At 34.7% G+C, this 12,977-nt stretch overlaps 1 protein-coding gene across 2 annotated transcripts; it reads right to left on the bottom strand.

The window, feature by feature from the left end:
* Positions 1-2,591: 2,591 nt before the first annotated feature.
* LOC110605164 (CSC1-like protein ERD4) lies at positions 2,592-7,300 on the bottom strand. 2 transcript variants are annotated; one of them, XM_043952633.1, is made up of 7 exons: positions 7,083-7,299; positions 6,805-6,989; positions 5,149-5,294; positions 4,686-4,961; positions 3,630-4,474; positions 3,293-3,548; positions 2,592-3,176 (listed from the first exon to the last, which is right to left on the bottom strand). In XM_043952633.1, exons 2-7 carry the CDS (start codon positions 6,848-6,850, stop codon positions 2,799-2,801), a joined length of 1,947 nt encoding a protein of 648 aa, XP_043808568.1. In that variant the 5' UTR covers positions 6,851-6,989; positions 7,083-7,299; the 3' UTR covers positions 2,592-2,798. The 2 variants fall into 2 exon arrangements, with proteins under 2 accessions (XP_043808568.1, XP_021599212.1); XM_021743520.2 differs by having other exon boundaries at positions 6,805-7,300.
* Between the last annotated feature and the right edge of the window lie 5,677 nt (positions 7,301-12,977).

Here is a 12,977-nt window from a genome sequence, read left to right as displayed (position 1 = left end):
GTTTATTCAGCGTTTTCAATTGTTTATATTGATGACGTCCTAATTTTTTCCAGGACAATAGATCAACATTTCAAGCATTTAAAAATGTTTGAGAAAATCGTTAAAATAAACGGTTTAGTTGTCTCTGCAAAGAAGATAAAAATCTTCCAAACAGAAGTAAGATTTTTAGGTCATAATATCTCTCAGGGAACCATCATCCCAATAAACAGAGCAATAGAGTTCGCCAGTAAATTTCCAGATGAAATAAGAGAAAAAACCCAACTTCAGAGATTCTTAGGAAGCCTGAACTATGTCTCTGATTTTTATAAAAATTTAGCCCAGGATGCTAAACCATTATTTCAAAGACTTAGAAAGAATCCTCCGGAATGGACGGATGAATGCACTCTAGCTGTAAAAAAGATTAAGGATAGGGTAAAAACCCTACCTTGTTTAGCCATTCCACACCCAGAATCTTTTAAGATTGTTGAAACTGATGCTTCTGATAAAGGCTATGGAGGAATCCTTAAACAAAGGATTAATGATAAAGAGACCTTAGTCAGATTTACAAGTGGAATCTGGGTCGGACCGAGAGTAAATTACTCGACGGTTAAGAAAGAAATTTTATCAATCGTTTTATGTGTACAAAAATTTGAATCTGATTTATTAAATCAGAAATTCCTAATAAGGATTGATTGCAAAAGTGCTAAGGAAATACTCCTTAAAGATGTTAAAAACATTGCATCTAAACAGATATTTGCTAGATGGCAAGCAATTCTATCTGTTTTTGATTTTGATATTGAATTTATAAAAGGAGAATTTAATTCATTACCTGATTTTCTAACAAGAGAATTTCTTACAGGGAATGAGTTCAAATACTCCGGTGAAAAGACCGTTTGATGACATGACACCCACACCGGTTAAAGAATCGGATCGGGTTAGAGAAGATGCTTATAAAATAAGCATCAAACCAGTAAACGAGAAAGAGGTAAATTACCCATATATTCCTATCAGCTTTTATACTATGAATCCTATTGAAAAAAGGTATGAGAACCTTAATCCTTGGGAAATAGCTGATTATTATACGAGAATCGACAGAAGAAATTCAGCTGGTTCATCCAATTTCAGCTTGAAAAGGAAATTAAAGAATTTCCTCCCTGGTTTCATGATTGGTTTTTTAACTGGGGAATTTTTCCAATTATGTTACCTGATAAGGTACGATCTGCTTATAAGCAGTTTGCTGAGGTTAATGAATCTCTTGAAAATCCTAGATTGGATTTTACAATTCAATACAAAGTTCCATGGATAGCCAAATGGGATTATATCCTGACCACTAAACGCTCTAAAATTTGACGAATTTACTATTGCCAATGTGAAGTGGTTAACTCGAAGAGTCATGGTTAAATGGTGGGATAAATTTGAGTTCTTTGGACCATCATCTGTATATTACTGCAGAGGACTCATTCAACTGGTTAAACAACCAGAAAAATCAAAATCATCTGACAAGTCGAAACTGTCGAAATTACTGAAGGAGTTCTTTCACTCCCTGCCAAAAGAAGAATTGAGAAAACGACTGTCATCTGCACTAGAGGAATTAAGTGACCATGAAGCCTCTAGTGGAAGGCCTAAAGACAAAGGAGAGTGTTCCAGATCAAAGTTCAAACGCTCTAAAAGCAGCGATTCATCTGATGAAGACATGTTGTCAGACTCTCTGTTCCAAGACAGCCAGAATCCAGAAGACCCAGATGAGGCCACCTGGCCATAAACACTTCCATAAATAATTATGTATAATTATGTGTGTACTTTTGATTTTTTGTCCATATGTAATAAGTGAGTTTTGTCCTTATCTGTTCATGATTCCAGCTGTAACGGATAAGAATGTAGTGGACGATGGGGCCCACAGCGCACCCGCACTACATCTTAGCCAAAAGGAATCTTTTACTTTATGCTTTTAGTTAGTGCGCCACGCGTCTTACTAACGCTGGCTAGTTTGGATTTCGTGATAAGGAAGAATCTTTCAACTTGCTCAACAAGTTGATATAAATAGAGGTAAGATGGCAAAGGAGAATAATCGAAAAATTCTCTCTGAACTCCTTGCTTTCTTTGTAACACTGTAACACTAGTTTTGAATGAAAAATACTTTTCCTCAATTTGAATCTCGTTCTCTTGGAAAGAAATTGTCTCAGTTATCCTTAAAGTCCGAAACTGCAAAGATCTATCGAAAAAGAAACCTCCCGGTTAACAATCTAATCGGAGTACAAGACACGCTCGGAGAACCTACCGGCAAATTCAATTACTTGGTCTGGTATACTAAACCAGAGTCAGCCGACACCCCTTTCTCATCCATCAAACCAACAGGTTGGGGAGTTGAATTCTCAGAAATTAATCAAGTAAGTAATTTATGCCTTATCATATTGCAAAAGCTATAGAACATTTACTCTTTTTAGATTTAACTAATAGAAACGAAGTTTTGCAATTTAAGAATGCCATTTGTACGCTTTTTGCTTTTTGCGCTTACGGTAGTCCCTAATTTAAGGGAAACCTATCAAATGGGATCAGGTTAATTTACCTGATAGTTGGCTTCATGATGTTTCTGACAAAGATTGGGCACTTGATGAACTCAATCAACTAAGCTAACATTAAACCAAGAATAATTTACATAATATCCACACCACTGCACAAGAACCACCCACAAAAAAAAAAAAAATCCTTCTCCAACGAATGTTCTAACTTGAAGTATGGCAAGTGGAAATTTTTTTTTTTCTTAACATTACAAGTTTCTGATGCAAGACTAAAATACGAAGTGGAATAACAATATATATTCAAGCAAATGATCCCATTCTTGAAACTTGTGATAATGCATCTTCAAACTGTTCATCGTCGGCCTTCTCAGAGTTCAAGCTTGGTGGGATGAAGGATCTGAAGATTTGTTCCATGTTAGGAACTTCTTTCAGTTCATGGCAAGCAACTTCAAGAGGCGTGTTATGAAAAGAACGGTAGAATTTCTTCCAACAAACATAAACGAAAATCAAGGAAATTATGGGAAGTGGAATCAGGAATGGAGTATAGTAGAATTTCTTGAGCCCAAAGAAACCTAACATGGTGATTTGGAACAATAATAGAGAAGCAAGAATTCGGGTATGCATATGGGGCCACATCTTTCCATAGCTCTCAAAAGATGGAACAAAGACTTTAAGTGCCTGTTAAGAAAAAAAAAGAATCAACAATTATCATAGGTGACTGCATGCAGGCCATCAAAATTTGCAGTTCTCTGCATGGAGTGCATATTTAAAACACACAATCTGAAGGAAATTACCTGATTTCGTAAAACAAGCCATCCCAGGCCAAAGTACACAACTCCAAATGGGATAATTAGAGGAGCTATGACAGAGTAGCAGAGGACGATTGTGATGATAAGCATATCACCAGGAACTCTGGTTGCATATCCAAAATCTCCAGGAGCCCAAGCCTCTTTCAACTCAGCTTCAGTCTTGCAAAGATACTTCCTTTTCAGATGATATATGATCAGAGGAACCAAACGGGAAAGCTCAAGTCCATATCCAACAAAGAACCTGAGATCAATGAAACATGGAGAAGTTAGACATTTGGTTTAACAAATGCTAGAACACGTGGAAGTACACATACACACTTACTTCAGGGCCACGAAGGTCAGAAAGAAAGTTGCATTGCCAGGGAGGCCATTTCCGAGCAAGTCAACTAGAGAATTTGGATCCTTCTGAATTTTCTTGAATGTACGGAACAAGGTTCCACCGATTGTAACTCCGAGAAAAACATTCAACACAGTGAAATAAAAGTACTTCCCAGATGTAGCCCTTACTGCATGGCTCACAGAAGGAATTCCCTCTGCCTTGGATAGAAACAAAAGCAACTTAGGCAACAATGCCAAAAAGACAATGAGTGCAATCTGAGGGAGGTAGGCTTCCAACACTATCTTGATTGCATCAATGTTTATAATTGGCTTTAAAAATGGGAGAAATTTCTTCAGATTGTCCAAAGTTGTTAATGCAGAAATCAACCCAATTGGTATCATGTAAAACAATATGGTCAGAGCCACAATAATATATATCACATACTGTCGTATTACCCTCTCAAAAAACTTAACTTTAAGATTAGACCATAAAAGTTGACGAGGTTCAGGAGCTTCCGTGACAGTCCACTTGTCAACCATTTGAGCATGTAGACTCTGAGATGCAGAAGCTGCTGCCACTCTGCTGTTGAAAAAGATCAAAGCAGAACGCAGCTGCTTCTCACGCAGTGTAACTTTTTGTGCAGCTTCCAATTTTGGGACTAGTTCCTTAATCTTCTCATTGAAGTATTCTATACTATCTACTTCCTTACCAATGAGACCAAGGAAGCCAGTTCTCATACTAGGTCTTGAGCCTTCCGGTTTGCCCAGTTCTTTGGACTTGGTATATATGGCTTCTGCACGTGCAAGCTTTTTCTTGTACCCTTCTAATTCTTCATAAATTTTGTTAACCTAGTTCAGTTATTTTATAAGATTATAATCAGTACAATGGTATTAGCATATACCCACATAAGCAAAACACATAAATTAACACGCTCAAGAATCAAAAACAAGAATATAGGACTTAAATGGAAGAGAACAACATAAGAAATCCAATTCAAACCGTTGCAGGCAAGGTGGAAGAGTATGAAAATAAAGAAAGAAATTAATGTAATACTTATACCTCCTTATTGTTTGTAACCACCATTGATCTGTAAAATGTCTCAGGGTAGATTGATTTAAAATATGAATCCACCTGTTCCTTTATAGTTTGGCCTTCAGGTGGAGGAGGTATATCCCTAACAAGAACAGCGAATTGCTCTGCTTTTGCTTCTGGAGACATTAAAGCCTTAGCTCTCAGCCCAGAAACATGCTTGTATGCCTTCCATAAGAGGAAATAGGTGACAAAAGAAACCCAGTAGGTAGCAATCAGGAATGCCCACAACCTTGGACTCTTCTCCTGCAGGTAAGAAGATGACTTCCACATGTAAAATTGCTCATAGAGGATTTCATTAATGATGAATGCACTATGGAAAATTTATTAAGAAAACAATCAGAACCCTCTCAATCATATGATAAATTATTTCCATGGAGCGAAATGAAAGTGGGCAAATCATTTCAGATCATGCAAGGGTTGAACAGCTTACCTTAACATGTCCCATAGATAGCTTGTCAAGTTCATTGAAAGTCCCCTCACTTGTAGAATTTGTGACGTACACTCTTTTTTCGGTTGCAGCAAGAGGGAGAAGAACTGGTAGAAGAATGATGCCATATAGAACCAGTATTGATAAAACTGTCACATTAATAAAAGGAATGATCATTAAATTTTACTCCTTGTCAGAAAGTTCATATGTATATAACAAGCAAGGAAATCATGAAATAAACTATATTATAAAAAGTCCTATCCATGACAAAATAATAGATTGAGAAATGATAATGTAAGTGGCCCAAGATTAAGTAAACAGACAACCCATGCACAACCCAACTTAAAGTTTTGATAGCTAAAGCTGCATTTGCTTCATTCCAAGAACCAGAGATCTGATCAGTCATTTAGGGACAGCTAAGGTCTCATGCTGTATAATAACCACAAGATGAGAGTAACGAACAAGCATCATTATCATTTTCTTTTTCTTTCTAGTATTTTCAATGAACTTGACAAGTTAATGATGCTTGGACATCAGGCAACTTCCAAACAATTTTTTTTTCTCCATCATCTCAAGTCCCGAAAAGGGGAAGTTTCTGAATTCGAACCCAGTTTTATTGGAATGCCCCTAGAAATAATTACCAAAGTATATAATGAGAGATGTCACCAAAGAACAATGAAGTAGGAAACTATCACTATCTTCTGAAAAGAATCATCAATTGAGCAGAATTGACTGAAAAACACCGAAAGTCGAATCACTTATGTGACAAGACCAAAAAGTAAGCTTCTATATCAAAATTAGGAACCATAGAATCAACTTATTAGAGATTACCCATTGAGGTATTGATGTTAAATTAACCCTACAGTTCCACATTGGAAGGTTGTATTTTACAAAAAAGAATGTCTTCATTCTTCTCAGTTCTTGCAACTTGAATGCTAAAGAGATTCTAAAGGAAAGAGCTTTGGAACATCAAAAACCAGAACTACCTTTCAGAATCGGTTTCTTAATGAAGAAAGGTAATACAAGCTACCTCTTAAATGAATCTTCCAATACATGCGACAATGAGGTAACTGTAGCCTATCATCTTTAATTAATCATTAAAACTAGAAAATGGGGAAGAAAGAAACCAAGTATTATAGAAAGGAGGAGGTACAGAGGAAATGAAAAGCATAAACACAAATTTAGGCACTTCTCTTTGTTTTCAATTTGTCTTCAAAATGAAATTGAAAAATTCAGAAATCAATTATCAAATCACCCAACCCCCTTAAGAATTAGAAGAAATGATATATCAAAGTTAAATTCAAGGGGGAAAAAAATACTGCAGATTGTCTAACCCCACTGCAAGCAAGTAGAAATTTTGGATTATGGAGACAAGCAAAATAATTATTATGATTATTAATTAGTCAATTTATCAATAATTATTCCAAAAGGATAAAAGAAGAAAAGAGAAAAAGGTTAGCTCCACACTTCACAGCCAGCAAGTCAATCATCAAAAGCAAAACGAAGAAAGAAAACAACATAAATCTGAAAAAGTAAAGCTCAAACCCACTCTACAGAAAACCAAAACAAGCAATTTGCATATTGATCTACAAATAAAACAAACATTAATAGACAGAAACAATGTGTTGAAATCCTGACAGAGAAACAGAAAAGACAAACCTGTACTCAAGAACACAAAATAGACAGCAGTGTCTACTCCAGACATGTTTATGACATCCTCTTCACTGGAAGACACAGCTTCCCGTACCCAAGCGAAGGGGTTGCGGGTCCTAGACCCTCCCTCCCAAGGATCCAAGCCTTTCAAGATCCTGTTGGGGTAATACACGACTGTGTTCCCAGGTTTCCTGGAAAGCCATGTAAAAAGCAGCATCAAAATCACAAAGATCACAAAGGAAGTTCCCAAGGACGTCAAGAAGGAAGAAAAATCCATCTCTTACAACAGAACACTCAGTAAAGGAACTAGCTTTCTCCTTGTATGAGATTGGCGGACTGAAATGAGAAAAGGGTAGGTGTAGTTACAGGAGAAAGAAGTAGCCGTTAAGAGAAGGGAAATGAAGGGGGTTTAAAGATCGATATTAATGAGGAAGCATTGATGGTTGGTGGTAGTTGTAACGTGGAAAGAGCAAAAAAAAAAAAAAAAGAAAGAAAGATAAAGAAGACGTGAATGAAAAATATCTAAGGAGATCTAAGGGTATCAATTATGTTTTTCTAATTTTATCATTATTTTTATTAAATATAATAATTCTATTAATATCATTATTTTATCATTAATATAAGTTTTATTATAATTTTCATTAATATATTATTCTAAAAAAATTAATATATTATTTTTTTATTAATTAACTGTATACAAATTAAATGTGTGCAAGAAAATATTCAAATAGAATATAAGATATATACTTTTAAAAAATAGAAATAATAAAATGTATTATAGAATTATTATATTTAATAAAAATAATGATAAAATTAGAAAAACATAATTGATACCCTTCATTTGTGTAAGAGCGGTATGTAATTTTAAATAAAAATTAAAAATTAAAAATTAGAAATTAAAAATTAAAAAAAATACATATTTTAAAACAGCTTATGTTTTACATTCCGAGATTTAGTCTGGTGAAAAATGCATCCTGATAGACCTGCGAGATCTAAGGTTCCGACTCCCCAACCTCTATTTCAAAAAAAAAACAAAAAACAGCTTATGTTTTATCCTTCTGCAAAATAAATTGGGATGAGATATTTTTGTCGTTTAATCGGAGATGGACAGAGGAACCATAATTAGGGATGGCAACGGGTAGGGTACCCGCGAAATTCAGGGTATCCAAATCCGAACCCGATTATATTTACAAAATCCGAACCCGTTCCAAATCCGTTTAATATTTTATTTTTACTATCCGAATCCGTCCCAAACCCGTTTAACAATACCCGCACAATACCCGAATCCGATTTTTTTAATTCAATTCGATGAGAAAAACTGCCAAATAAACTACACCTAACAGTTGCACAACCCAGCAGACCCAGCAGTGTGTTCAATAACAAGAACCAGCAACTCAGCAACCCAGCAAATAATGATTTATAATCATATAATCAGATTAATTCCATAAATTCTAAAAATCAACAGTATTACATTAATTAAATAGCAAATAATTAGATTTTTTAACAGTATCCAAATAATTAGATAAATAGTTCCTAAATTCTAAAAATCTTTAATAGCAACTAAAAATTTTTCAAGAACATACACACAAAAGATCTTGATTATCAAAAAATTTAATTGTAAACCTGAAGAGAGTTCCAGGAGATGTCGCCGACGCCGATTGAGGAGGGGAAGGGTTGTCTCTAGCATCAGTGAAGTGGAGGAGAGAAGCGTCAATTGAAAAGAGTAGATGTCACCGACTGGAGAGAGAGAAGGAGATATCGCCGATGACGACCGGGGAGAGGGAAGAGTTGTCTCCAACTAGGAAGTCGGAGATGTCGCCGCTGGAGAGAGAGAAGGAGATATCGCGGACTGGGGAGATCGCTGACTGGGGAGAGAAAGGAGACGTCGCCGGTGCCGACTGGGCTGCCGGCAGTCGTCAGTGAAGTGGGGGAGAGGGAGAACTATGGGAAGGGAAGCGAGGGAGAGAGGCGCCGACGAAGAGAGGAAAGCAGAGTAAAATGAAAAAAGGAATTAGGGATTAGGGTTACTTCACTTAGTTTTGTTAATATAGCTAATCGGGTTCGGGTAACGGGTATCCGAGCACCTATTCCCGAACCCTACCCGAATCCGAGACGGGTAGCATTTTTCAAATCCGAACCCGCCCAAATCCGTTTTGTGAAAACCCAAATCCGTCCTATTAGGGTTTGGGCGGATCGGATACCCGCGAAAACCCGCCCGACTGACATCCCTAACCATAATCCGCATAAAGAGTACGTGGCTGTGAAATCGCCACCTTTGCTTCCATCCTAATCCTTGGGCCTGGGCCCCATTTAATCATGCAATCTACCTGTCCACCCAAAACGAACCCTCTAGTCAACTTTACGTTTTAAAAAACATTAAAAAACAACATAAACGGCACCGTGTTACTCAAAACCTGTGATCCAGTGAGCAATCATCGCCTCCAATGCGAAAGCGAGTGTATCTGCGTTGTTGATGAATAAATACACGCAAAGCCAAACGACAAACTTTTCTTTTCGAAAGTGTACACGTGGCAAGCAATCGAGTTGCCGACAGGAAATTTTGGAGCTTACGGATAAATTATCTTGCTAGTGGGATCCACAAATTGTCGTGTTTTTCTAACTGATGAGTCATGAGAAGAGCTGAGCGCTGACGGGCACGTGGGTGACATTTTAGGTGTGAAACGCTGTCGTACTATGAGACTATCTGGCACGTCTGTTGTCCCCTACTAATACGTGGCCGTACACCGCGTCGCAGAGCCGACTTCTCTCAGGTTTTAAAGTGGTTTTTCGAAGTAAAGATTTAAATAATGTCTACAATCTTCATCTAAGAAGATGATGGATAAAATATTCTCTTAAATTATTTTATAAATTAATTTAATGAAAATAAAATTTAATTTTGGGAATATTTATAATAAAAAAAAAATATTTTATGGTATTAAAATAAGATAAATATTTGCGTAAACTTAATTTATTATATAACTTTAAATTGATTTAATGTTAATCTTTTCACATTCTTCTTAATTATGTTGATTATAGTTCATTTATCATGCTGCTACAAAATCAATAAACTCAATTTCACTTGTTATCAAATTAACCCCCAAAATTTTTCACATGAACTCAAACCAGTCCTGTAGCAACAAAATATAATATTTCATTATTATTATGCTTAATATTAAAGTTATTTATTATTTTCATTAAATTCTTTTCGAAAAATTCTAAACAAACCCATGCAGCCCAAACCATCTTTCTATCATCATGGAAATTAGGGTGACAATTTTAAATATGCATAGTAAATATCACATAAAAATAACATGAAAAATTAAAAGTTAAAAGTTAAAGTTAAATTTATTTTTATTTATATCAAATATTAATTCGTTTATAATATAAAAATAATTATATAGTGTAGCATATTAATTTATGTTAAAAAATATGATAAAATAATGAAATCTTAATTGTATTGAACACTGTACTTAAAGATTTATTTTGTAATTTTCAGAATTAAATATATTATTTTGGGAGTTAATTTTCAGGATCATGACAATAAGAATTTATTTCTAAATTATAACTCAGCAGAAAACATAAATGAAAGAAAGAATAAAGTAAAAAAATTGAGAGTCACTATTTTTGTAAAGATGAAGGGTATTTATAATGAAAAAATCGACTATTATCTATAGTTATAAAAATCTTGATATAATATAATAAAATCATAATAGTCATATTTAATATTATATTTAAATCTCATAAATAAAATATTTAATGACCATAAAATTTTCAATGATTATAAAATTTTCAACGACCATAAAATTTTTAATAACCATAAAATCTTTTGAAATCTAAACTAATTTTACAACAATCCCCCACAGATTTTAAAAGAATTTTCATTGCTGAGTTTAGAAATTTAGTGTATATGTTTCGAATATGATGTCTTTTAAATTATGAACCAGACCTAGATTAATAAGAGTTAACATATAGAGTAATTGGTGAAACTTTTGTTTCTATGAACCAAAAACTCTTTTTGTATGCTAGTATCCCATCAATCTCATAACGCTCTACAGATCTTGTTGTCAACGCTGTTTTGTGCTAATAGGTCATGTGCGCGCCTGGTAGTTCATAAGTGCTCTAGAGATTATGCCACAATCTCATAGAAGCGGCCCAACTCCACACTTATATAGGTGATATCATCAAGTGTATACTACAATTTATACACCACCCATAAGGGATATAAATATCATTAAGAGTTTCCATCTCATCCTCTCATTAATGCAGTCTAGCACTTCTCACACCATAGGAAGGGGCAACAATAAATAGTGCTATCAGAACTAACAAGTGACTTGTTATTATCCATATGAAACTTTTTTATGTGATCTTCAATCACAAAGGTTGGGTTTCCATCACTGTTAATTTCAAATTGGCTCAAGTCCCATTCCCCTCGATGTTTCATCTGTTAGTTTTCTCCCTAAAGGTTTAGTCAGAGTATAGGCCAAATTCACTTCTGACTTCACATAATCAATGGAAATAGTTCCATCTTTGAGCAGCTGCTTAATAACATTATGTCTCAGACGAATATGTCTATTCTTACCATTGAAAGTTTTATTCTTTGTAACGGCTATTACCGGTTGGCAATCACAACGCATTGATACATATGGTGTTGGTGAAAAATTCTTTAAATACAACAGACTCACAATGATCTGTGCATATTCAAATTGAGCATCAGAGTCACCTCTATTTTTATTTAATTGACAGTTAGGATCATAAGGGGTACTCACTGGTTTGACATTGAAACGTCTAAACTTTCTTAGAAGCTTCTCAACATAATGCTCTTGTGATAGCATTAGACTATCATTCTTACTTATGATTCTAACTCTCAAAATCACGTTTGCCTCTCCCCTATCTTTCATATCAAATTTAAAGGCAATGAAAGTTTTTGATTTACAAAGTATATCATAACTTGTACCAAAAATAAGTATATCATCCACATATAAACAAATAATCACATATTCATCATTTATACGTTTTATATATACACACTTATCAATCATTTATACGTTTTGTATATACACCCTTATCAACTTCAACAGAGGTAAAACCATCATTCAACAAAGCTTGATCAAATTTTTCATGCCATTGTTTGGGGGCTTGTTTTAAACCATATAATTTTGTTCAACTACACATAATGATCTAAGAAGTTTGCAGACTTTATTTTCTTGATCAGAAACAATGCAACCATCAGGTTGTACCATATAAATTTCTTCTTCCAATTCTCCATTTAAAAACTGTTTTAACATCCATTTGATGAATAACAAATTTATGTATAGAAGCTAAAGCAAACTTATAAGCTTGAGTTTATAAGTTTCAGCATAACTTATAAACATGCAATCAAAAGTTTTTGAACATATTTTTCATTTCTTAGGATCATGAAGAATTATTTTAACAAGATACCCCCTGTAATGACCCGAAAATCGGATCGCTACCGGCGCTAGGATCCAGATCGACTTAAGGCCGCTGGGACCTGTAGCAAGCCTAACATACAACCTGTATACCTGTTTAATTCCATACATGGTCAACATATACATAAAAATTTTGAACTTTCACATTCATTTACCAAACTTAACCTGTGCATGCACAACTCGTAAGCATAACCACCAACCCCACACTAGAGTCCTCATCAATACTCCAATGGGGTAACATATCATATAATAAGTTTGGTTTACATAAACAATGATAAAACATTTTATAGATCATGTATCAAAGGGGATAACCATACTCATAGGGTCAAGCACAATTCTAATCCTCAATATCAATATTACATGACTATTCAATACTTTACAATTCCTCATGTCCACATCTAACTATTACATAAAACATGACTTCTAATTCTGCTGACTTCCTGGACTAGCCCGTACCTGCAAACCTGGGGGATTAAGGGTGTGACATGCCATATACAGATCTTGCAGTACTGCACTACAGTTACACTGATTTTTGGGATACAATGAGGTACCCTACAGTTATAAACTCGACTTTTGAGCCATACAGTTGTTTGGCACTTTGTGCCCTACAGATACAGTTTCCTTATCTAACTTAACAGTCCCGTTTAAATTTATAGAGGCCAAAAGAAAAATAATAAATAAATAAAAGTATTAAGAGAAAACAAAACTTTTTACATGAAGAAAAAGAAAAAA

The sequence above is a fragment of the Manihot esculenta genome, chromosome 17 (assembly GCF_001659605.2).
Source record: "Manihot esculenta cultivar AM560-2 chromosome 17, M.esculenta_v8, whole genome shotgun sequence".
Lineage (NCBI taxonomy): Eukaryota > Viridiplantae > Streptophyta > Magnoliopsida > Malpighiales > Euphorbiaceae > Manihot > Manihot esculenta.
The sequence above is the reverse complement of the archived record's forward strand: the minus strand, read 5'-3'. Positions and strand labels throughout refer to the sequence as shown.